The sequence below is a fragment of the Scomber japonicus genome, chromosome 9, assembly GCF_027409825.1.
Source record: "Scomber japonicus isolate fScoJap1 chromosome 9, fScoJap1.pri, whole genome shotgun sequence".
NCBI lineage: Eukaryota > Metazoa > Chordata > Actinopteri > Scombriformes > Scombridae > Scomber > Scomber japonicus.
Genome location: NC_070586.1, coordinates 10719162 through 10744421, shown reverse-complemented (window position 1 = coordinate 10744421; position 25260 = coordinate 10719162). Strand labels below are relative to the sequence as shown.

Genomic DNA, 25260 nt, shown 5'->3' with positions numbered 1-25260 from the left:
ATTGATTGATATTTTTATTATAGTGTCATGCATATGTCCGGCCCACATGGGCTTACAAGACACCATAAAGTCATGCATGCCAGGGTTAAAGTACAGTTTACACCTTTTCAAATTACGACAAAGACCATCAAGATTAAAGAATTAAATAAGATAACAGAAGCTTTCTTCATAATAAAATCAGCATTATCCAGCATAAATAATCAATAGAAAAAAATAAATAAAAAAATAAAATAAAATAATAAAATCAGACTTAATTGAAGAGTCCACCTTGCCTTAAATAAATCCAAATTAAATAGATATTCAATTTTTTGCTCATCAGAACTCAGGTTTTGAGGATTCAGTCAAGCCATTTGTTAGAACATTAACTATATTAAATCATAATGTGGACAGTACAGAAGAAAGTGGGTCTGACTCTTTGCACTTCACCAAGCAGTGATAAACTCCTGTTTGTGCTGTACCTACCAAACCAGGCCTGTTGATCGCCCTGCACCTCGATGGCTAGGCCAAAGTCGGCCAGCTTCACTGCGGCGTTCTTACATTTGCTTGCGAGGAGCAGGTTCTCTGGCTAGAGAGGGGAGGGAGGAAAGAACCGAAGTTATCAAACAATTCAAGGATGGGGTACAAAGCATACACACTGTGCTGGTGGAGGAAGATGGAGGTAGATAACTACGCATGCACAAAGTTTGTTGTGAGGATCACACAGTATACAACATTATATTCAACACTGTACTCTGCACACAAACACAGACACACACAGAGACATAGATGTCATTTGAATAACTTGTGTGGTTACATAAAAGCTATACAATAACAGTTAGCCCACATTTCAGCAGTATTAAGCCCAGTCAATCTGCAGTGCTTTTTTAGCCTCGTGTGGTGTGCTGTAGTCTATAGGCACCATCTCTGTGGCCCAGATAATGCAGCCAGCCTCATTACTCTTTGTCAGAGGAGGGCTCTAATAATGGGCTTCTATCCCCACTGGCCCCTGTTCTTTATCACTTTTTCTCTCTCTACATCTCTTTCAATCTCCCTTAATCATTTCCTCTTATAAAAAAAACTAGCAATCTTGAATGACAATAAAGCACTCCAGTAGGAAGTATTAATTAATATGAAACAGACTTTTTTTTTTTAGTTTTATTAATTCATGTCCATAGATTTCATGATGTTGGAAAATTACCCGGCCAGCTACCAAGCTTACTTACACATGCTGAGCTAATATGGCTACTTTTAAATGTGCAAAGTCACCTAACCTATCAAGCTTGCTCATGTATCATAGCATGGCAAGTGTGCATTATTTTAATTGATAACCAGAACAGTAGACTAATGTTTTGCCTATACTAAGGGTAACTATGTCAACAGTAACACCTGCGTTCGAAAAGTTTGAAATGTGTACATTTTTAATTTAAACACTACATAAAGTTTCTATAATGTTCTGCCAATTAGCTTGAGTACAGTATCTGTTTACTAAAAAGCTTAACTGTGAAATAGTGACACAAATGCACCCTTATAGTGAGAAGGGAATGGGGACATTATATTTAGGCTGCACTTCTGTCACTGCCTCCCCTGCATTGCAGCAGCATGCCTTTGCATCCTCTGCTGTTCTCTCCTCTCAGCTAATTTGTTTAGAGGCACAGGAATACTATGTATTTTAAGTGCAGTGACTTAAAAGTGTGCTTTTACAGCCTTTGAGCTCATAAGTAAGCGAGGAGAAAATTAGCAAGAGAGAGAGAGAGAGACTGCGAGTGAGCCACCAGTAATCCTAAGGCGCTGTGCCTAACTTGTGTCATCACATTCTCCCAGCTCTACCACTCGGCTTTACTCTTTTGTAAACGGAGGAGTTAGAACTTGCCAACACTGCAGCAGTAAGATAATCCGTGAAAATGGATGTGGGTGGAAATTATGATGAAGCATATGCGTCCATTAAAAAGGTGCATAAACAAAATGTGAAACATCCAGGCCACACGTACAGATGTAACAGCAGCGATCACTGTCACTTTTTTGACATCAGCGCACCCCTCCCTCTGCATCTCTTTAGCACACACGTACACATGTACACTTAGAAATGGACACATAGCCAAGAATACAGATGACTTGCAACTGGTTTGTCTGAAGGGAAGAGAGAGATAAAGAGTATATGGAGGATATGCAGAGCTGTGTGTTTGAGAGCAGGTCTGGAGCGGGTGTTTGAATAGGAATGATTCCCATCTCTCCCTATTTCTCTCCCTTCCCTTTCTTCCCTGTCAAGAGAGGAAGAGGAGATGCTGCAGCAGTCTTGACAGATTCCTTCAGAGGAAGTGGCAAAAGATACAGACCTTCAATTAAAGCAGCCTGCTGCAGTGGGAAAAGAGAAACTACCCTTGATTCATTTAACTCTGATAAAAGCTGTGTTTGAAGAAATGACAAATTTTGTGTGCCTAGATTATAGTCAGAGTGAAGTATCAAAATTACTACTCCCAACCAGACACTTGAAAGCAATACATAAAACAACACTCTTTTGGATAGTTACTTTGATGAACGTACACTCATGTCTGAGATGACTAGAAAATATTTACCATCTGCTGCACAGCCTGTACAATTTAGGGCCTTTTTTGGCACACATATCAATCTGTTCGCTGTGTTGTCATCCTAATTGCATAACCTAATTCCTAATTTGAGGGATCTTCTCACTCGGGCTGTCCTCAGTCATCACACTATGACCTATTGCATGAAATGCTCTCGGATGCTTGGGTGTGAAACCAGATAGGCGTGTCGGCTAAATAAAGAAATAGCCACAACAGTTCTGATAAACACAACACGCCTTTGCTGGAATGCTGGGGACTGATATTTGCATAGAAGAGGTCTACTCCACAAAGTGATTCATGCAAAACAACATCTGACGAACAAACGTGCACATACAGAACAAACTACCAGGTACAGCACATGGACTGTGTACATTTATAGGTTTAGACAATGATTCACATACTGCTCATCAAATCTGAGGAACTGTTTTGTTTGGAGGAAACACTCCATGAAGTTAACGTCGAAACTTGAGAATAGTTGTTGGTTAGTTCAGTCAACAGATTACATTAAACAAGGTTATGCTGTTATTGTTTGTATGTCTCTCAAGCTTAGCAAAAAATCCTTCAGAGCAAAACTCAATATGAACCATATAATATACTACGTGAAGAAGTCTAAAATAAATCAATTAAGCAATCCTTCAGTTCTAGGAAACTTGCTCTAACAGGCTCTCAGTTTGCAGCCGCACAAACAAAAAAAGCACCCAGCCAGTCAGCCAATACACAGAAATGTCTTGACATCAGACGTCAATTGATGACTGCTTACAGGAAATAAGCTGTCACCTTTGACGCAGTGAGGGTCATTAACTGATCTATAAAAAGACAATCAAAACCACACAGGGGTCTGATAATCAATAGTTAACAACTCACTCTGACTAGTAAATGAATCAGCAGAAGGTTAAATGTCCTTCTGGGCCATCTTGAATGGATTTATCGATAATAGATGGGCCAGCTGTGCAATGACAAAATCCTCTTCCAAAAAGCTAACAGAGCGTAGGCATTGGTCGACCAGCGTTGCGTGTTTTGAAATCTCCACAGAGTAGAGGTAGCCGGTGTTTACACAACAGGAAAAGAAGGTGACTGGAGAGGGCTGGAGGCTGTGTATGGCTGGGCAGCATCAGAAAAATGTCGGAGGCGGTATTTCACAGTTAATGACGAGTGCCACAAAGCTGTAGGGAATGGTGTAGCTCTGAGTGGGGAGAGGAGCTTTGGGCCCGACTCTAAATGGCTTTCTAACGGTGCAAACAGCCATTATGTAGGTCTACATTGTTTTATATAGGGGTTAGAAAGACAGCCAATGCATTTATATCAGAGGCTGTTAATTCTGGGGGAAATGGGGTGATTCAAAACCCCTCTCTGAGTCCTGAGGCGTTGCAAATGACATTATGTCCACAAACATTAAAGACAGTTTCCCATGAACACATTAGACATATACAGACTACACGAGTAACACAACCACATACCGCCTTATATAAATATATAAGCACACTCTCTAAAAAACAAGGACAGCAAGGTGATTCCCCATCACTCACCTTCAGGTCCCGGTGCACCACGCCCATTTGATGGCAGTGAAGCACCGCCTCCAGGATCTGCTGGATGCAATGACTGCATGCAAACACCAAGGGGAAGGGAGGGGGGGCGCATGTTAGTCTGAGCAGCGCTTACAATCCCGTGCACAGGCCAAAGGTGTGGGGAAGGAGGAGTAGGAGGGGAAGGGGGAAGGAGGGAGAGGTATGGTGGAAGAGTACGAGGGTGTGGTAGAACCGGGGTTGAAAGGGCTCTTCTGTTGCCAGGCGTTACACTTTCACCTTACACTAAATCTGGCTGACTCACAGCTTAACGCACATCCAGGGTTTACTGAAAAGGCAGTTAAATAGCTTCTAACTGGCTAGCTGCAATCTAACTGCATTAAGGCCAACTTTTTCAATGATGTGCATTACATTACAAAAGCTATAAGACAAAAGCTGTGGTACCCTTGCTCTGCTCTGTTGGTACAGCTTCCCACATTAAGCGTGACCTACGTTTAAACTGGTTACTGTGGGAATAAATTTGACCGTACATTCTGTACAGTAGCAGATGTCATCAACGACCTTTGTGAGGTGAGCTTTTTTGGGGCTTGGCTATAGCTTTGGGTTCGACTCGGTTGGCCTGGAAAGGTATAACTGTGGTGCTCTGCAACAGAAGATTCCTTTGAGTCTGTCTATTCTGCAACCAACCAATTGCTATACTCTATATGCTTAGTCTTAGATACTTAGTCTTAGATATTCTATATTCTTAGATACCCCACCTCCCTCCATGTTATAGCCAGCAGGCCTTGGGTGATGAAAGAGGGTGTGAGAGTGTGGCTGGCCATCGGGTGGTGGGGGAGGGGGAGTGCACATAAGGCGTTGATGAAGGAGGTAAGGGAAGGAGTGAGTCATTGTGCAATTAATAACATTTAAAAGATGTGTCTGGGATCAATGCCACGTCTTCCACCAGCCTATTTGGCCTCTGCTGACAATATCTGTCATTCTGATGTCTGTTAGCCACTGGACACTAAAAATAAAAACCCAGAAGTAAAAAAAAACAAAAAACAGTGAGACGGGAAGCGGAGGGGGAGGGGGGGGGGCTGAGGTGAGAGCCTAGAGAGACTCAGTAGTATATCTGAGCATGGGCAGGATATGTCTGTCTCATTTTATATGTATTTAAAATGAGACAGACAAACATGAGCATGTGTTTATAGGGATGTGTATATTGCCTGGGTCCAGCTGTGGGAGGTGTAGACCAAGGCAGTGCGGCACGGACATAAACACACACGCACGCGCACACACACACACAAGCACTCACACACGCACTCACACACATAAAAGCACTTGTGCCGTTGGGATGTTGCATTGGGTGTGAAAAAAAGCTTGACCGTGCATGTGTGCTTCCTGTGCACTGACAGTCAAAGTTCAACAAAGTTCAGGGGGGAGATCTGAGTGTGAGTGTATGTGTACTGAGTAGATGCAGTATTATTATATATAATATTATATATAATTATATTATTAACAATCATTTCACAAACATCAACTTGTTATGAAACTTTTCTGGGCCCAATTTTGCTTCAGTTTTTTACATTTTAGTCGTTCTAAATATTAAATCCCAAATATTTACTTTGTGAGATGATGACACCAAAAAAAAAAAAAAAAGAGAGAAAAGAGATCTGATAAATAAATTAAGTTTTGGTCGTTAATGCCAGAGTTTGAACAGTCCCTCAGGATTCAAAAAGAAAGAGCTACTATCATTGAAGATTAAATTAATTTCACAAATGGAGGCTAAATAGACAATAATGTGATGTACTGTAGTCAAACATGTGAAACTTTGAACAAAGTCACATTCAGACTGACAAGCAGCACTGTGAGAAAAAAATGCAGCCCCATCAATCATTTTTAATGAAGCTGAGTACTGACTCAGAGAGCTCTGGCAAAAAAGTGGAATGAGTGAATGAAGTTGAACTGTGCTGTGTTTGTCAATCATTTATATGTATTATATTCCTCGTAATCACTTTGTAAAAGGAACACTGTCGAGCACCTGCCGTTTGTTGCGATGAAAGATAAAATGACTCAGGCTGTGACGACTTTTTCAGAGCAGTAAAATCCTTCTTCTTAATATTGTAAACCCCCTGTGCATTGTTTTGGTATCTGATGAGTCTTTAAACGCTTGAGTCTAATATTCAAATGGAAGACACGCCCCCATCAGGGCTGCATGTTTGCATGTTTTTAGTGCAAGCCTGTTTTTTTGTCAGAATGCAGTTACAAGAAAGCTTTCAGATAATGGAAAGAGATGTTCTCTCGCTCTTACTACACTATTGCTCTTTCCACCTACACCTTTGGAAATAGAGTTGGTGCATATTTTCTGTCACATTATTCTGAAAAATGTAGGAAGTCAAATTCAAGTTCAATTATCTTTTCAACCATAAAAAAAATAACGTTGAAATGAAAGGCTGTGTGAAATGACAAAAAAACCTTGACTGAAGTTGAATTAGATTAACCTATCTGCAGGAAAATAGGTACACTGAAAAACCTTACAAGCAAGTAACTTGAGAATTAAACTTGATTTTTTTTTTCTTTTAAAGCTCATTGGATGGGTAACAAAGGCAATAGAGATGCAGACGAAATGAATGCACAATACTTTAATAACAAATTTTTACTGAAACACTTTTGCTGTTGGCAGTGTTTCATTAATGGTCAAAAAGGTCTTGGCCACATTCCTATTTTTTCTTTCATGTAATCTTTTTCATTTCCTGATTCAAACATTGTTTTCTCACATACTGAAAAATTCTGCTGGATTGCTGCTCTACCCTGAATGTCGCCTTTGTGTAATTGACAGGTCATTAGTCTAATTGACTAGTAAAAGATGAGCTAACAACGACTTGCTGACCTCTCAGTATCGTTAAAAAATCTGAGGGCTATTAAGGAAGAATCCTCCAGTGTGGATGTGTCAAAAAAAGAAACAAAGTTAAAGAAAACACAACCTTGTTTTGTCACTTACAGGGTTGTTGTGTGTAATTTGGGGGATGCGATGCAGCTGTTACTCTATTGATTTATTTGCAGCACCGTGATGGCACAGTATTCTCCAGCAGTTAGGCGGTAATTAAGCCTTGTGTTTGGTTTTCTTTCTCCTCCTTTAGAGATATCCACACACCCTAGATAGTTATTAAAACTGGGTGAAAGAGATGAGAGCATATTCTACGTTAGAATTTATTTATCTTTTGCCAACTACTGTTTCCAAGGTCAGGAATTAGCTTTTTAGCTCAAGAATAAATTTAGTTTGGGGGGAAAATACTGATGTTTTTTTTAATAGCCTACAAAGAGTTTTAATTGTGAAGAAGTGATGGAAAAGTATTATATTTGGATAACTGCAGCTCTAAACAGGACTGTGACCATCAATATACAGCTGATATTTATGGAATTCCTCTGTTACCTTTACAGTGTGTGCTATCGTTCACATATTGCCATATAGTAACCACAGCTACATGGATTACGTCTTGAAGTCATGAAGTTTTCATCTAATTTCCCCTGCATCTAATAGAAAAGCCCCTCCATCCTGGCATCTGGAGGGAAAAGTCTGAATAAATGTTTTAATATTTAAACTGTCAATTAATGTTTAGTGTAAATCCAGATACTTAACACCAAAGACCACAGTCATACTTTTGTGTAATGCAACCCTAAAATTTGTTTCCTGTGCTTTTAAAACGGCCTCACCATTTCCTACGATCAATTCAAGTAAAATCAATAAATTCATCTGGAATTAAGAGTCTGGCCAGAGATAGAGAGATAGAGAGAGAGAGAGAGAGAGAGAGAGAGAGAGAGAGAGAGAGAGAGAGAGAGAGAGAAACAGAAACAGAAACAGAGAGACAGTGATAGCTAGAAAGATGGACTGGCATGGCTGTAAAGTTCAGAGCTATAAATTAGAATCCTGTGTCTTGTTTCTAAAGGTCTCCCAATGAATAAATACTGGGCAGGTCACATCTATGGCCCAAATGCTAAGAGCTATGTGTGTGTGCGCATGTTTGTGTGTGTGCGCGCTGAGTGATCACTTAAAGCCAACACGAGCATGTGGTTGCATGTGTCTGTAAATCTGCCGTCGAGGCTAAACGACTCTATGAAATGTGCGTGTGTGTGTTCTCTTGCACTCTCATTCATACGTAAATGTGAGCCTGCGTATAGGTATGCACGCAGTTAAATATGTGTGTATGTGTGTGTGTGTGTGTGTGTGTGTGTGTGTGTGTCCATGACCATCCTCCCCCACTTTGTCAGCTGTTGAGCTCTGTAACCCGCAGGGTGAGAATCCTCCGCATGTGTCTGTGTGTGTTTGTGTCTCAGAGATCATCTCAAACGTTCCTGTCTTAGTTAACAGTCACGGGTGGTCATGCCGTAGATATCGCACCCAATATGAGCTGTTTTTTATGATCCATTATGCGGTATTCCTTTTCACCCTTCACTTTGACTACTAAAGTGTATTAACACTCACATACTGCCAATAATGTGACACATTTCTTTACATTTGAGGGCAATAAAAACACCCTAAATGCTTTTTTTCTTTCAGACTTAAATTTGATGACTGCTCCTAATGTGACCCAGAATATACAAAAATAAAATGTTTTTAAAAAACACATTTTTTTGTGTGAAATTTGAATCGAATTTATTCAAAAAATACTGTTACATTCTTCACATTTAATGTCATTTATTGAACTTAGGACTATTATATAATGTGATTGTACTTTTTTTTTCGAAAAAAAATAATGAATGAACTCTCTGCTCTCTAAAAATCTTATGGATTACTGTAATCACACATTTAACAGTGACTTATGAGATATTTGTGCAGAAATTTTGTATAGAGTAATTATTAATATCCTGGAAAAGGACTCAATATGAACAGTATGTGAGGGTTAAACACCACATAAATAAACACTTTTTAATTAAAAGATAAAAAGTGTGACCCCAGTTTTTGTGTCATTTATTGTCGTTGTGAGTGTACAACAGCATCCTGCGTAACTGTTCTAAATATTTCACTCTGATGCTGCGAGTCTGACATAGCTGTTGGATAATTTAAGAGCAAAGAGAAATTCCTCTTTTGAGCCGGTTGTTTCTTTCACCTCAAAGATCTCAAAACACCTCTACAAAGATGATGTTGAATGAGGCTGTCTTGAAAATGAAAAGATCAATACAATAAAAAATAAAAAAAAATCAGTGAGTCAAAGCCAGAGAAAAATGTGTAGGTGGGCAAAAAAAAAAAAAAAAATCAATGAAGATCACCGTAAATATTACTCTGGATTTTTCTTTTACAAGCCTGATGGTAGAAATTGATGGTTAAGGGTCTTTGTAAACATGGATATTTATTACACCTGCACAAGTTTGAGAGTGACTACGTGAGTGGGAGTGTTGGGAGTTTTGAGCTGGCGCCTGAAGGGCTCATTCATTGATTGATCTGCTTGTCAGTCAGTGCAACAGAAGCTTTTGTTATGTCATTGTTTGTAAAAAGATTTTGAACAGAGGGCGGGTGGAAGGGTAGTAGGAGCGGGGGTTTGTGGGTGAGGCAGGCCAGAAACCTCTGATTTAAAAAAATTAAAATATAATAATAAAAATAAAAAAAGGCACCAAAAAAAGGAGATAATACAAAGAGACAAGTCGGACAGGCGGACATCAGATCAGAAACTGACAGAAACAACACAAACAGACGACAAAAAAAGGACGGAGGAAGGAAGGAAGGAAAGACGGACGAAAGGGACGGGGGGGGGGAGGAAAGGAAGCAGGCAAAGGTTGTAGGGGGGAAGGTGAGGTAGGGAGGGGTGTGAGGGATGCAGATGCTCCTCTATATACTAACCTTCAGGTCCCTGTGCACTATGTCATGTTGGTGAATGTGATGGACACTGTCTAGAATCTGATGGATACAGTGACTGTGAAGACAAAACAGAGAGAGGAGGGGATGGTGGGGGGGGGGTGAAATGAGAAATGGAGATGGATGGGATGAAGGTGGAAGGGGAGGGGAGGAGTGAAGGAGAGGAGAGGAGAACGGATGCCATGTGAACAAAGTGACAGTCAGGGGGGCAATGCAAGATGAATAAGACATTGGATAATAATTAAAAGATGAGAAAATGGCAGGTTAGGTTAGGAGGAGGAGGAGGCCAGGTGACAGAGGTGACGGTAGAAAGGAGGAGAGGACAGATAGAGGAGGAGAGGAGGAGGAGACAGAGATTGATGCAGATAGAGATGTTGGAAGGGGGGCAGGGTGGGTGGTTGAATGTGGGTGGAGGAGACAAAAACGTTTCGTTTTGCTTTTTTAAAACATGATGAGAGACAAGAGCAGCCACAACAGAAAAACCTGCCAGACAAAAAAAAATCACAACACCAACAGAGGAGGAGAGGAAAGGAGAGGAGAGGAGAGGAGAGGAGAGGAGAGGAGAGGAGAGGAGAGGAGAGGACCAAAAGTAAAAAAAAACAAAAACAACAGTGACAGATTGTGAAAAAGAAGACAGGAAGCTTTTCAAGAGCAAAGAGTGATAAAAGAAATGGAACACTTATGTATAGGATGAAACTGAATCATAGAGGACTGGTGGGCTGAAGCCAGGGCTATTTTTCCATCACTAAAAGAAGAACGCATATCACTGTTTGTGCCCTGCAAGAGAGACGCGTACATACCTCAGTCTATTGTGTAAGTTGGTGTGTATATGTACATTAACATGTGTGTATGTAGGCTTGGTGCAATGGAAGAGTGTAATTAGCAGAATATGTGACTAATAACAGGCGCAAGGAGACCGGCAGCCTGCAGGATCCACACCCACACTGTCTAGTGAGTGGGAGGACTGAGAGAGAGAATGAGAGAGATATATGTGTGTGTGTGTGTGTGCTCTATTTCGTATAAACACACACAAACACAAAAAAACACAGAAAACTATATATATGGGATATATGATACTTGTGAGTTCCAACCGACTACATTTATTTTGTCATCTGGAGTTTAATATGTATCCTCACAGAAACCCAGAGACGTAACTTTTTCATTTGACGGATCCAACATAATTATTTTTTTGACATAAATTTACCTTTTAAGTTGATATGGTGTTACTTATTAGTACATTTTTGCTTATTTACACATCCAGCACCTATTCAGAGTTATGTTTTTGGCTACCTGGGGAATAAAATCCAGTATTCACTCTCAGTTTTGGTTGTTTTTGGTCTTGAACTCCTGAGAGAAATATCCAGATCTTTAGCTGTTAAATGCTCCATCCTGTCCACCTGCTCGTCACCAACTTTATCTGTTTGCTGTTTGGTGCTGAGATGATAGCATACAGAGCTTTTACCTCTAACCGCAACTGCCTGATGCGGCTGAGAGTGAGCCAAAACAGGTTGCAGCTAGACAACTTAACAACAAGCGGAAATCTGCTATAATAATAATTCTCAGTACATTCAACACTATCATGTGATACATTGTTTTTAGCAACTTGACAAAGCTGACAGTCTTGTTTCTGCTGACCTCCACTGGTTTAACTTCTCACCTCGCAGCAGTGATACAGTGCACTCCAGGATGTGGAATCTCGTAATGTGCGACAGAAACAGAAACATTGCTCCTCAGCATGGTTTTCAGTTCTTTGTCCCGAGTTAACTTCACGACAATCTAATTCTAACACCTCGCCTAAACTATCGCAAGTTCACAAAAATCTACAAAGGTGCGACACTCTAAAACTCTTTTCTCTCACTTTTTTCCCCCCCTCACACAGCAACCAACAGTGAGGACTGGGTCAGTGCTTTGTGAACCAATAACTGGCAAAGTGAACAGTGAATAATGGTGCAATTAAAATAGCACTAAAGCAAAGCAAAGTAGACCGAAGCAGCAAAAAAAAGCAAACTATGCAGAATCAGTTTCAGGTAACTCCAGTCAGTAAGCAACAAGGCGGGTTCATCGAAGGCACCGGCTGCTTCTGAGTAAAAATAAAGCTACAGTAAACGCATCATCACCCACTAATGACCTGGTCCCTGATCAGCACCAAATTTGACCTTCTTGCCTTTTTTAGCAGTTCCTCACTCAGGCCAATGTAAGAATTAATAATACGCAGTCTCCAAATTATGTCAATATTTGTATCTATAGTGTATCAAACTAAGATTCATAAACAAACACAGAGCTGTAGTAGTAATCCACCCAATAATGAAACCTTCACATTACAGGAATGCAAAAGCGCCTACAAGGGAAACATCACTGTAGGAATCTTTGCATCTTTTTCTACTGTGAATGTAGGTATCAGTATTCATTATGACTGATATCATGATCCATTCCCCATTTGGTGGTTTTACAGCTCATACCTGCGACTTTAGATCAAAAGAGGCCACCGTATTTTTATTATTTCCTATTTCTCTGCCAAGATCCGCTCTGCATTTGTTTACTGACACTTTCTCGTCCTGCTGTTTGAGCCGACTTCTGCTCTTTGATATTAAGAGAAAGTGACGGGAAAGTTTTCTGCGTGCTGGCCTTTCACTGAACTTTTGCGTATGGCATTTAGAAAAAAAGAGAGCATCTACATCCCACATCTTTTTTTTTTTTTTAACCTCTAATATCGCACCATCCCAAAACCACAAATTTGTGTCATTACTAGGGGCTGTCTGTTTATGGACTCCTGGTGGTGCAAAGAAAGCAAAATAAAAAAGGGAAAAAAAGAGTTTGCCATCACCACACTGCCCAAAAAATGTGACTTGCTCAGCACTCTGAGCTACAATGTCCCACTGTTCTCTGCAGGAAAGTGATACTGGGAGGAAAATCAAGCACAGAGCCAGCATGTATGTCAAGAGAGGGCGCCTTCCCACCCCTTCATCTGACGTTGTCACTGCTGTGGCGCAGCAGAAATAAATGTGAGGTTGAAAATATAAGTATGAACAACAACCAGATAATGAAACTAAAGCGTGAACCATCCATGTGTAAATGTGCAATAACTAACAGTCAATCAAATGACTCCTGGGCACAAAGAAAATTAAAGCTGGATTTATATTTATTAGTTACAGCATACCTACAGAGTCTGTGCATGTGGTTGCTGTAACTACGCTGTAACTGACTGACTCAAAAATGTGATGTCGACTGCAAGATTGGTGATATGTGTGGTTAAGCTTTGGCTGTTTTTGTCTTCTCCAACAAATTTATGATGTTGAGGAGGGGTTTTTTTTCAGTTGTGCACACATGTAGCAAAGCCAGTTCCACTATAAACCTTATGCTAAATGTGAACTATGCTCTTATCCAAGTAAATGAAATCAAATTAACACAGATGCAGATTAGTCTCATAATCATTAATGAGACATGGTGCAATACAAGGTTAGTTAGATGTAGTTCCACTCCTGTAATGAGCAGTCACTTAAAGCAACATATGGCCTGATCACGTTCATTGGATCTATCTAGTGTTGCAGCTGTGCTATTAACAGGTGAAATACAACACCGGACATAAATCAAAACCTGCCAACTGTAGAATTTACGGTTGGACTAACATTAAACCCCTTGCATTAAGTATAAATCCAGCTTTAATACTCTTAAATAATTTAAGTTCTTCTTTTGGTAGTCAGATCTGTATGTGGTTGGAGTCTCACCGATCTGATCGACCTCTATATACAAATGGTAGTCGTCAGTGTTAAAACGTACCAGCTGAGACAAACTGAGTCTACTCCACCTGCCCAGCATAAATGTGAAGAGAGCTTCAGTAAACCGATGGCTGGTAAGTCTCTCATCTAGTAGCTAAAAAACACGATATTGATTACACATATGAGTCTAAGATTCATCAGGTGGACAGATGCATGGGAAGCTCATGTTTGCTGAAAGTTACGTAGATAATGTTAACCAGCAACAACGCTGTGTTTCTGGGACTTTGTGTTTTAGTCAGTCTGCTCCCTATTGCTGCAAAAATACCTTCATGCAGCTTTAGGTGTAATTCAATAAAACATTAGTGAGATAGATAGATTGTGACAAGGGGAGACAAGGTGTGATGTAGCACAGATGTGTGTGTGTGTGTGTATGTGTGTGTGTGTGTGTGTGTGTGTGTGACTAATTATCGTAGCTAATTAAAGTCCCACTTCTTGCTGGTCTCCAAGGGTGCGGGCGTGGAGGGGTAGGGGAGGTGTGTGTGTGGGGGGGACTGGCCTGGATGACTGACATTCAGAAGGGAGGTGAAAGGAAAGTGAGTGTGTGTGTGTGTGTGTGTCTTTGTGTGTGTCTGTGTGTGTGCATGCACCAGGGAGGCGTACTACAGGGGTTACAAGGTGGGTGGGAAAGACAGCAATCGCTAGGGGGTTTAAATAGGCAGTTATTAGCACGGTAGCATACAATAGGTGCAAGGCAGCCCACACACTCACAAAGACTCTGATACTGTAACTCTATCCTCAAAACTGAAAAAAGAAACCAATACATACAGTGACGTCTGTGTATTTACCTCACATATAACAAAGCCAGTGAAACACAGAATACAGGTAACACTGGATCAAGCACGCATGTCTTGTGCATCACTTCAGCTTTTGTTAGCTGGCAAAAACAGACTGGACCGAAGCCAAAACAGAAGCTCATTGCCATCTAAGCATAATTTTCTGGCTCCAGTTAGTAACTGCTAAACATGCAGTTTGGAAAAACAACTGTCCTCCTTAGCGCACCGGAGATGGAACAAGCAAAAAAAATCCCAGACAATTAGCAAACTGCCTCAGAGCACTTTTTTTTCTTTTTCTTCTTTCTTTCTTTTTTTTCACATTCGAAAAAGCAACAACAGCAGAATCTGGCCACCTCATTTTTACAGTGTCACTCATGGTTTGAATGACTAACCGAAACATGAAATGGCTAAAAATACTCAAGGTGCAGAGAAGATACAGTAATCTTATGCTTTAATATTAAAAATATTAATATTAAAATGAATTTAGCTGGAAAATGCAATCTGATATCATTTTGTTGCAATAGGCGCATTTATTAGCTGAGACAGTTATCACTTTTTAAATGAACGGAAGTGTCTGATAGAGATGCCTAAAGATACTGGGGCAGTATGACATGAAGATCCTTATCAGTGTCAAATTCATACAACAGAGCTACAACTGAGAAATATTTTGTCTTGTTTTTGTTGTTTGTTAATTGCATATAATTTGGATTTGGACTTAATGGATCGTGTTGTAATTTATGTAACAAAAACAAGAAAAAAATTACAGCAAGTAGACACATTTTTTGCATGAATATACACACACAAACAGGAAAGAGACTGAGTCTCTTTCCTTTGAAGAATTAGCATAGGTATCTGTTTCGGTATAATATGTGTGTGTGCATATGTGTGTTAATGAGTCAGCTTTTGCTATGCTATATGATGTAGGACTGTTTGTTCAGTTTCAGTCACCCATTAGAACATATATTTGGTGATTGAAAGTCAGATTTCTATATTACAAACCTCTTTCTGCCCTGAATATGCTGACTCCATCACTTCATACATTAAAGGGGAATTTTCTAGTTGGAACTATTCTTGTAGATAGTGATATAATTAAAGTAAATGAGCTGAATTAAGATAAAGCTTTGTTTGCGAAGGGATTTCCCACACACTGAAAGTTCATATTTGCATAGATTTCCTTTGATTAGTTTTTTTTTTACTCATGACACAAGTGGAAAAAGAAATAAGTGCGATGTATTAGCTTTCATCTTTCATGCAACTTGTCATTGCTTAACATCAACAAAAACTCTGGAGAAGGAGCAGAAAGCTACAGATGAACTTAAAATTGCAAACAGATATTTTAGTATGTTGGCGGCTGTAAATAGTTTAAAAAAAGGTCATGAGATCGGCCAGTTACGAATCAATTTTCATTTCGTTGTACACAATTTTTCACATTTTCTAGAAGCCAGGATTCATATGTTTGCATCAAAGAGAGGAACTACAGTAGGATATGACCTTTTCACTGTGTGTGACACGTGGGCCTCTTTGCCACCCGTTGCTGCCGCTGCCACTGCTGCTATGCCTTGCAGCAGCAGCAGCTGTCATCTCATTAAATCAACATTTTACTGAAGACTTGCTGAAGACACAGCACAGTTACAGTTGAGACTAAATCATAATATAATTTTAGACCCTTGTATATCAACAATCGGGCACCCAGTGTGGAAAAAGTACAACTTCAAGAATGAGGTTTATTTTAATTGGTGATGGAGATTACTAAATATTTCTGGATGACACAATTTAAATAGCTTCACTGACATTTCAACTGGGTTCCACAGTGGACTGAACCTAAACAGCAGACCAGAGCCCCTGTGTGAATGCTGCATGTTTTTCTGTCTACATAATTTCTTCCAATAGTCCAACGACAAGAAGTCAGGTGAAAGCGACACACTAAAGTTTAGCTAATTGTGAATATGAAGTTAGCCGTTCAATGTCCAGGATCATAAAATCCATTACAATCTATACAATCTACAGAAATGTTGTGCTGTGAATCATATGGAAAAGAAATGAATGCATTTATAAGGTGGACAAGAGTAGCGGTGTCTCTTCATTACACCTAATGGAACAGATTAATCAGACTAACCATATTTTACGGACTTCATTACCCAGAAATCATGTGATGTGGTATCAGTTAACTTTGCGCTGCGGCTCACATTTACCAGCTTGGCCTGGGATCACTTTCCATCTAAGATATCAAAGAGACGCTTTTAATAAGGGGGACTTTTTTCATGAGCACATGAACTCATCTGGAAAAACTCAGAAAATGTAGTTTGTACATTTTCTTTAGCTCAGGGAAAGTGGGAATAAGAGCAATTCTTTTATGAAACTATAACGTAATGAATATTTAAGACTTGAAGCATTTGAATAAAATATAATACAAACTGGTTACAGAGTCAGTTAGCTGGATAATGTTCAAATTACCTGAGCTCACTGTTCTCAAGCTACAGTCAAAAGGTTTTGGGGTAGAGAACAGGGCTAAAGACAGTTGGTTATGCTGCCACAGTGGCTTCAATCTCAACAATATCACATTTTTCTGTTTAATTTTCAACACTGCTGAATGGACTAACACTCACATTACGATCATCTCTCTCACTCATCTCTCAGCCCATCGTGTGTTCGCCTGCCACTACTCTAATTCCTATTCCACCGTTGGCTAAAATGAACCGTGTGTGTCGATGCGTCAGCGTGAGTGCCGGGAGTGAGATATATAAAAAGAGGGTGGTAAAAAAAAAAAAAAAAAAAAGGTGGAGGAAAAGAAAAGAGAGAAGTCGAGACTGTTCACATACACACAGATACACTATACAGCTTATAAACTTGATTAATCTCTCTCATTGCATCGAGGAAAGCACAGGGGAAGAGGGAAGGGGGAAACATAACAGTAGGGGTAAACTCTGGACCATCTGCACCAGCCAAGCTAATTGGATCATTTAAAGTGTACATAACTATAAGATTTGACCAATAAGTTTGTTGATATCATTACAAATATCAGCAACTTTCTGTGTTAGATGTGTTTATAGGTATGAGGTGTTTTACAGACAGTTTCATCATACAGTACACTTTGGGGGAAAAAAGTGTTCATTTATTACTAAAAAGACATCTTTCTAACTCAGTTTATACTACTAGGTATTATATGATCATAATAAGCTACTCTTTAAGGCTGTGTTGGTCAAACCTTGGATTGGACTCAATGGTCCCTCCTGCGTCAGTGAAAGAGGTGAAGTGCTGTGGCATTGATGTAAGAGAGGAAGTAAAGAACAGGAGGAGGAATAGAGAAAAGGTAGTAATACGACAATGAAAATAGGAGATAGAGATAGAAATTGCAAAGGGCAAAGAGAGGAAGTAAAAAAAAGAGGTAGAATTGGAGAAGAGAGGAGAGAAAAACACCAAATAGAAACCAAACGACAGTAAAAAAAAAAAAAAACAGTAAGAATGAGAATATAGGGGCAAAGAGTGAAAAAGAATAGTGAGCAGAACAGTAAGTAAAAACAAAGAGGGAGGTAAGAAGAAGAGGTAGTAAACGAGTGTAGAGCAAAAGTCACAAAAGACGAGGAAACATACATAAAAACAAACAAAAAAAAAACCCAACAGGAGACAGACCATTTAAGTACAAGAAGAAGCCCTTTTCACACATACAGGGGTGAAGGCTGCGCTCCTACCTGGCGTCCGCCTCGCTGTAATACTCTCTGGCTACGATGTCTTCAAACAGTTCACCTCCGGTCACCCTGTGAACGCACACACACACGCACACACACACGCACACACACACACACACGCACACACACACACACACACACACACACACACACACACACACAGAAACACACGTTTATTAAAACTGGGATGTTTGGATTGAAGGGAGGTGTTAAAAGTGTGTGTGTGAGGAAGAGTTGGGGGGTTGGGGGGGGTGTAAAGGCTATAAAGCAAGAATTCCTTCTTCATTTTTTGTTTCCTACGGCACCCCTCTTCCCCCAATCCTCCTTTACCTCCCCCCTTCCCACATCGTTACCATGGAAACTAGAGGGAATTGCCGAGAGATGGATGTGGAGGGCGTGGGCGGTGGTGTTAGTGGGGGGCAAATATAGGAGAGAGTTATGTAATTGTATATAGGAAAGAGTGGGGAATCGAGGTGGGAGGAGGAGGAGGAAGAAGAAGAAAAGGGGCAGCGGAGACGCAATATATGGAGAGGAGAGGAGAGGAGGACTTACAAGTCAAACAGGAGGTAGTGGAAACCCTCCTCTGATATACTGTCATGAAGACGAACTGGAAGAAAGAAGGATAAATGTTATTAGATCATTGATACTGATCATTATTTCATTATTAATTTGTCATCTCAGTGTAGTTGGAACCTATAAACTATTATATGCTTTTTCTTTTTTTCTTTTTTTTTTTAAATGGACCCTTGCCAGACCATTTCTGAATAATACAGGGTAGCATTTCTGCATTTTAACAAGGAGATTTAAAAAAAGGAAGAAAAAAAAACCATAGATAAGAAGGTAGTGAGAATGTGTGGGGGTAGAAACCACAGGGAGTCATAATAATTGAGTCTTATATTATGTGTATTTACAGTTAAGGCTCTGGCAATAAAGTGGCCTACTTCATAAACAGAAATGGACTGTTATGAGGTTACATTTTTCTGCATATTCAGAACTATATATTCTTACTTGAGTGTTTTTTTTTGATAATCAATAATAGATGTGTTGTCTTTTGTAATCAATGGGCTAGTTATTTAGTTAATAGTAATACATTGATCTTATGAAATAAATCACAATTCTACAACTTTTTGTGAAGTAAGGAGTAACAAATTGATGATATGCAAAATTAAAACAGCAATGAATATACATCTTTTCTTTACAATAAAGAACACATGCTCACCAATGTTGGAGTGTTTCAACAGGCGACAAATCCTAGCCTCTCGTTCCAGCTTTTGGTGATCTAAGAGGTGACAGAGAGAGAAAGACAGAGAGAAAGAGAGAGAGGAAATATTAATCAAATACAAACAGACAAACAAGCTAGAGTATGTTAGGAACGTGAACCTGGTGGTCATAAATCAGAAAAGGTCAATTTCAATATACATTAAGAGAAATAACAATATTCTCCGAAACCTAATTCTATTAACGTGCAAAAAATGATATGTTGAAAGATCCCCAACAGACATTAAGACAGTCTCAACAATAAAGTGTCTAATATGGTTTTTCCACAAAAAAAACTATGATTACCACTTTATAATCCTTAAAATGACACCAAATCCTTCTATCCCATTACAAATTCAGAATATATGCATCTGCACATATATTTCATCTTAGATGTTTAGCTGCTGGACACAAGAGGTCTACTACTTCACTGTAAAGTCTATTCTCGCTGTGTGCAACCTGGATGCTTCAAGTTTCCACTTCACACTCGTGCAAGTTACATATCGGATCAGAATTGGCTTCCAATCTCGTTGTGACATCTTAAACCATGCTTACAGGCTCCTTAAAAATCTGATTTCAGCCGAAACTCATACATCAAGACTGCAAAGCAAAGACCAAAAATCATCCTGTAGTAAGAACAAACATATTTTTGAGTGGAGGTTGACTTTAAAAATAGACTGGTAAGGGAATCGGACAATACTGTAAAATCCACTGTTATTTTTTTATATCAAGTTCCAAGTCATCACTAAAGTTCCTTAAAAAAGGTTAAATTATCTAAAAACATTTTCTTTTTTTCTTCGAGAAATTTCTTTTTCTCTTCGAGAAATTTAAGTTTGTTAAGTTTATTCTGAACAGTGTAAATAGAAGTTGGTAAGTAGACCTTGTGTTATTACTTTTTCACCTCTGAACCTATTTCTAGAATACTGTGCCAAGAAATAAAAACTAATTTCCTGAAAAGTAGTGAATATTGACATCTTCAATATTCCCATTTCAACTCACCTAAAGAAAACTGCCTTTCAAACTGCTGCTAAAATATTTTATGTGCTGCTCCATCATATTGTTTTATCAGGAAATATATCATATTACTGTATGAGAGCAACAATATCATATCAGTTATATAATTGTATAATTTTAAAATATTAAGATAATGACTTTCATGGAGAGGATCTCACAGCGCAGCGACATCAGAATCACTCTTCTGCTTTTTGAAGATGATTTTGTTCTGTTGGCTTCATCAGACAATGACCTCCAGCACTTAGTGGGGCAATTTGCAGCCAAGTATGAAACAGTTTGGATGAGAGTCAGCACCTCCAAGTCTGAGGCCATGTTTCTCTGCCGGAAATGAATTACAGATACAGAGGTCATGTACCTCAGGGTCTTATTCACGAGAGAATGTAAAATAGAGCGTGAGGTCAACAAACGAACCTCACCTATGAAGACAAGCTTTGGGTTGTAGCTGGATGAGATCATGGAAAGAAGCTTCCTCCATAGCAAGGCTGGGCTCCTACTTAGAGATGGGGTACTAAGGGGGTCTAAAGGTTAAAGCACATACCATATAACCGAAATGTCCACAGCTCAACTCTAAGCCTGCAGACCTGGTACTGTAGTCTCTACACTGTCTGTGAAATAACATCAAAAATCCTGAAAAAAAAGAGATGGGGTAACACGCTCAGACATCTCGAGGGAGCTCGGAGTAAAGCTGCTTCTACTTTGCATTGAAAGGAATCAGCTGAGGTGGTTCAGACATCGGATAAAGATGCCTCAAAGGCAGCTCTCTATTAGTTTCCAGGCACATCCAACTGATAGGACAAGAACACGCTGGAGGGATTATACACCTCATCCAGGAGGACTTCGAACATGTTGCTGGGAGGGTATCTGAATACCTTGTTTAGCATTCTGTCACCATGTTCTGGTCGTAGATAAGCAGCAGAAAAAGAGTGGATTGATAATATCATTATTAACTCCTCCTAAATCAAAGAAGACTGCACATATATGTTGCTTATGTAATTTAATGTGTTTGCACATGTATGCTTAATGATGCGAGACAATTTGGATTCCACGGCTATCAAGCAAGAAGAAATCTTAGCCCACGTATACACAACAGGGGGTGGACCACCTTGTGCTTGCATGAGCACAGAGCATAGTCGGGAGCACGAACATGGAAATGTGCACATACTGTACACACACGTACAGGCATACACAGAAATACACTGACAAAACATAGGCACGCACCCTCACGCTGCCATTGAGGAGTGACAGTGAAGTGTAAGCCCAGTGATTATAGTCTCAGAAGATGAGAGGAGCGAGGCGGAGTGGAGGAGTATTGGAGAGAAGTGGAGGGCAGAGGAGGAGGAAGGTTGGAGAATACGCACAAAGCTTGGCTGCTTTCACTTGGTTCAAAGAGAAAGACGACGCTGATTGCTGCTGTTGTTACATCAACCACTGCCTGCCACTTTTTATCCTCCTGCCTGAGACACTTTTCTTTTCTTTGGTGTTTTTTTTCTCCCTATTTTACAGTTTTTTTAACTCCTTTTGCATTAAGTTTGCCTTTTATAAATGTGCTCTCTCTTGCTTTGCTTTTGCTACTCTTGCTCTCTTAATTAGTTCTTTTATTTTGGTTTTTGAAGCGGCCATGGACAAACCATATGTCTCTTTACATTCATTTGTTCCTGTGTTACAAACACCATTTCAGAGACCGTTGATTGAATCCAATCCTCTGAATCAGTTTCAGTCCCAATACCAACCTTATTTAGCTGAGGCTATGACATTACCAATACATTAATTACAGTCATTGAGTCATAAAAGGGCCACCACAGCAATCCCTAGCCTCGTGGTACCTTACAGATACAGATATTTTAATTTGGAAGAAACATTGACATTGGACGGATACTCAGCTAATCAGGAAACAAAAAGTTGGATTGGTGCTTCCCTAATTGGATGCATTTAAGAGACTGATATATATTTCCACAATGAAGGTTGTGCATGAATAATTTGTAATGTTTTATACGCACATTTCAGCTGAAGCTGGAATATTTATTAATTAAGAATCAGTCCTAATAAAGCCACACAGCACCACATCTTTACAGTTTCGATACCCCACTACCTTCAGCTAAACCCTCTCTGATGGCTTTGATCCTGTTTTTTTTTAAATATTGGCAACTGTCCGATTGTGTTCAACAATCCCAAATATGTTATCCAGCATACTACAATGTCAAAAGATAGAAAATATGTCATAAGCACAAGCATCACATTTCATTCTGTCAGTGGCATCTGCTGACATTATTCTACAAGTACAGTATTGGCTCTGAGTAAGCGCTACAGTTCATTTCAGCTTAGTCTACCAGATGGACAGACTGAGCCTTTGTCATCTATGTTTGCCGGGCTGCACGACTACAGGTTGAAGTGGAAATTTTGATTATTTTACTGATTATAGATGTTAAATGTGTTAACGATGACTACAAACTATTAAGGAGAAAATGTTTTAGAGAAAAAGAAGAAAAGACAGAGATGTTATGTCAAACCCTTCATACAAGGTTTTGTAAAGGATGATTGGAAGGATGGATGGATGGATGGATGGATGGATGGATGGATGGATGGATGATTGGAAGGATGGATGGATGGATGGATGATTGGAAGGATGGATGGATGGATGGATGATTGGAAGGATGGATGGGTGGGTGGATGGATGGATGGATGGATGATTGGAAGAATGGATGGATGGATGATTGGATGGATGGATGGATGGATGGATGGATGGATGATTGGAAGGATGGATGGATGGATGGATGATTGGCTGATTGGATGGATGAATGGATGATTGGATGATTGGATGATGGATGGATGGATGGATGGATGGATGGATGGATGGATGGATGGATGGATGGATGGATGGATGGATGGATGGATGATTGGATGGATGGATGATTGGAGAATTGGATGATGGATGGATGGATGGATGGATGGATGGATGATGATTGGATGGATGGATGGATAGATGATTGTAACTATGTTGAAAAACTCAAACTCAAACTTTTTTGAAAATGTATAAACTTGTAAAAAGCAGAATTTATAGCAGAGCTGTTGTACTGGATTAAATTAGATTGCACAGGTGTACCTACTGTACCGGCCGATGATGTTATCAAAAGAGGATTCTTTAAAGAGTGACATTTGTTAATGCCCTATTTGTTTAGGTAAAAATATTGTTTTTATTTTTGCAATAATGTGATATCTGTAAACACAAATTGGTCAAAACATAACATGCTCACTGGGGTTTTTATTGTAGTTTACTGCAAAACTGTTTCAATGCAGCAGTGGCAGTGCTCAAATATTCATTCATTCAGTCAGACAAACAGCTGGTCAATAAGATACAATCCTGCACTTCTGATGCAGCAAGGTAAATAAGAAATGAGAGGAGAGGGAAAGGAAGGAGGGTGAGGACTGATCCTGAGGGGACAGACAAGAGAAAGTGGAGAAAAGAGGACAAGCAGAAGGAGATAGATGGCGGAGAGGAACATAAGCACTGAGCGTTCACTGAATGAGATACCCAAGGACGACATTAGCTGAAGTCTGCAGGAACCTATGTGTTAAAGGAGAGGAGGGGAATAAATGTAGGCTAATCATCACCAGTGAGGACTGAGCTCTCAAGAGGGGAGTAGATGTAAAAAGACAGCCACCTCCAGATATAACCATTGTTCAGAGCATTTGCTGGAAACATTAGCATGACTCTGGCCAACTGGGAAATGTCTGAGTATGCACTGTGCTGAACTGCACCGTGGTCAGGCAAGTCAGCAGGCAGCCACCTTAATGTCATATTGTTTCTTATACATTTAATAGTAATGGTGAGATTCATATATTTTTTTAATGAATTTTTAGAATTCTAATAAAATTTTGGTTTTTCAGACTCTGTAAAATGTCTAAATGGTGAAAATGTAGTTATTACAACATGCACAAAAACACTTATTTGAAGAAACACAATGTGAACTTGAAACAATTTAGAAAAAGATACTTACTGAAAAATGTCAAAATCTAACATTAATAAGGTATTAACTAGTTGAACTCAGATAATCACAACTGCTTTCTTTGTTTCAGAGCTGAAATATGGGCATTAGTCTTTTTTATGGTTTGTTTGGAACATTTATCAACTGGTAAAATGTATTTCCCATGGTGTGTGGGTGTGTCATTACCATCCATTCCTATACAACTAGTAGTTTGATTACTAAAGCACAAAATTGAGTACTTTCTTTCAAATTTTGCTCTCAGAGTGCACCATTTGACTTAATAATGTTCACATTTTTGAAACTCTGAAGGAAACACTGGTATATAATGGTCTCATCTATGAGAGGGATGACTCTGCTCACTGGTCTGTGAAGCATCCTCTCTGGTTTACAGATTTTACTTAGCTCAGTCTGTACCGACCTGTCAGTTCGGTAACAGAAGCCAGCAGTCTGTTGGTATCTGCATGATGTCGTGTCCAGAAAACACGAACGGCAGGAGCAGATGATTAGAAACAGATTATTAAACTGGACACTCTGCTGCTGTAATTAGTAAGCATAATCAGCCCCGCAGGTGATGAAGGTCTAGATTGAGAAACCATGTTAATGAATCTGGATTAATTAGTAGATAGTAAATCATACTTTTTTAGTATGTTTTTCATTACTAATACACTAATACTTCTTCTTAAATAGTTAAATTACAAGCATTGTTTATATCTCTTATTACAGCTAAAGTCATTCAATTTTGAATAGTGAGGCTTTATACGTACTCTAGTAAGGTGACTACATCTGTCCTGGTTATTTGACATTGACACAAAGTTGGCTGGCCAAAACCAGGTCAGATCACTGCTACTGCATTG

General features: G+C 39.4%; 1 protein-coding gene across 30 annotated transcripts in view; it reads right to left on the bottom strand.

Annotated features, from left to right (window-relative positions):
• Nucleotides 1-25260, bottom strand: part of camk2b1 (calcium/calmodulin-dependent protein kinase (CaM kinase) II beta 1) — a 75424-nt gene that overhangs the window by 37252 nt on the left and 12912 nt on the right. For 19 of the 30 annotated variants that reach the window (XM_053324614.1, XM_053324615.1, XM_053324618.1 and 16 more), the window contains exons 3-7: nt 19372-19431; nt 18705-18759; nt 18156-18221; nt 4088-4160; nt 463-565 (exon numbers count right to left, since the gene is read on the bottom strand). In XM_053324614.1, the coding sequence (XP_053180589.1) occupies nt 463-565; nt 4088-4160; nt 18156-18221; nt 18705-18759; nt 19372-19431 (357 nt within the window). Of the gene's footprint in view, nt 1-462; nt 566-4087; nt 4161-9902; nt 9976-18155; nt 18222-18704; nt 18760-19371; nt 19432-25260 lie in introns of all 30 variants that reach the window. The other 11 variants (XM_053324616.1, XM_053324619.1, XM_053324624.1 and 8 more) reach the window with 1 other exon arrangement.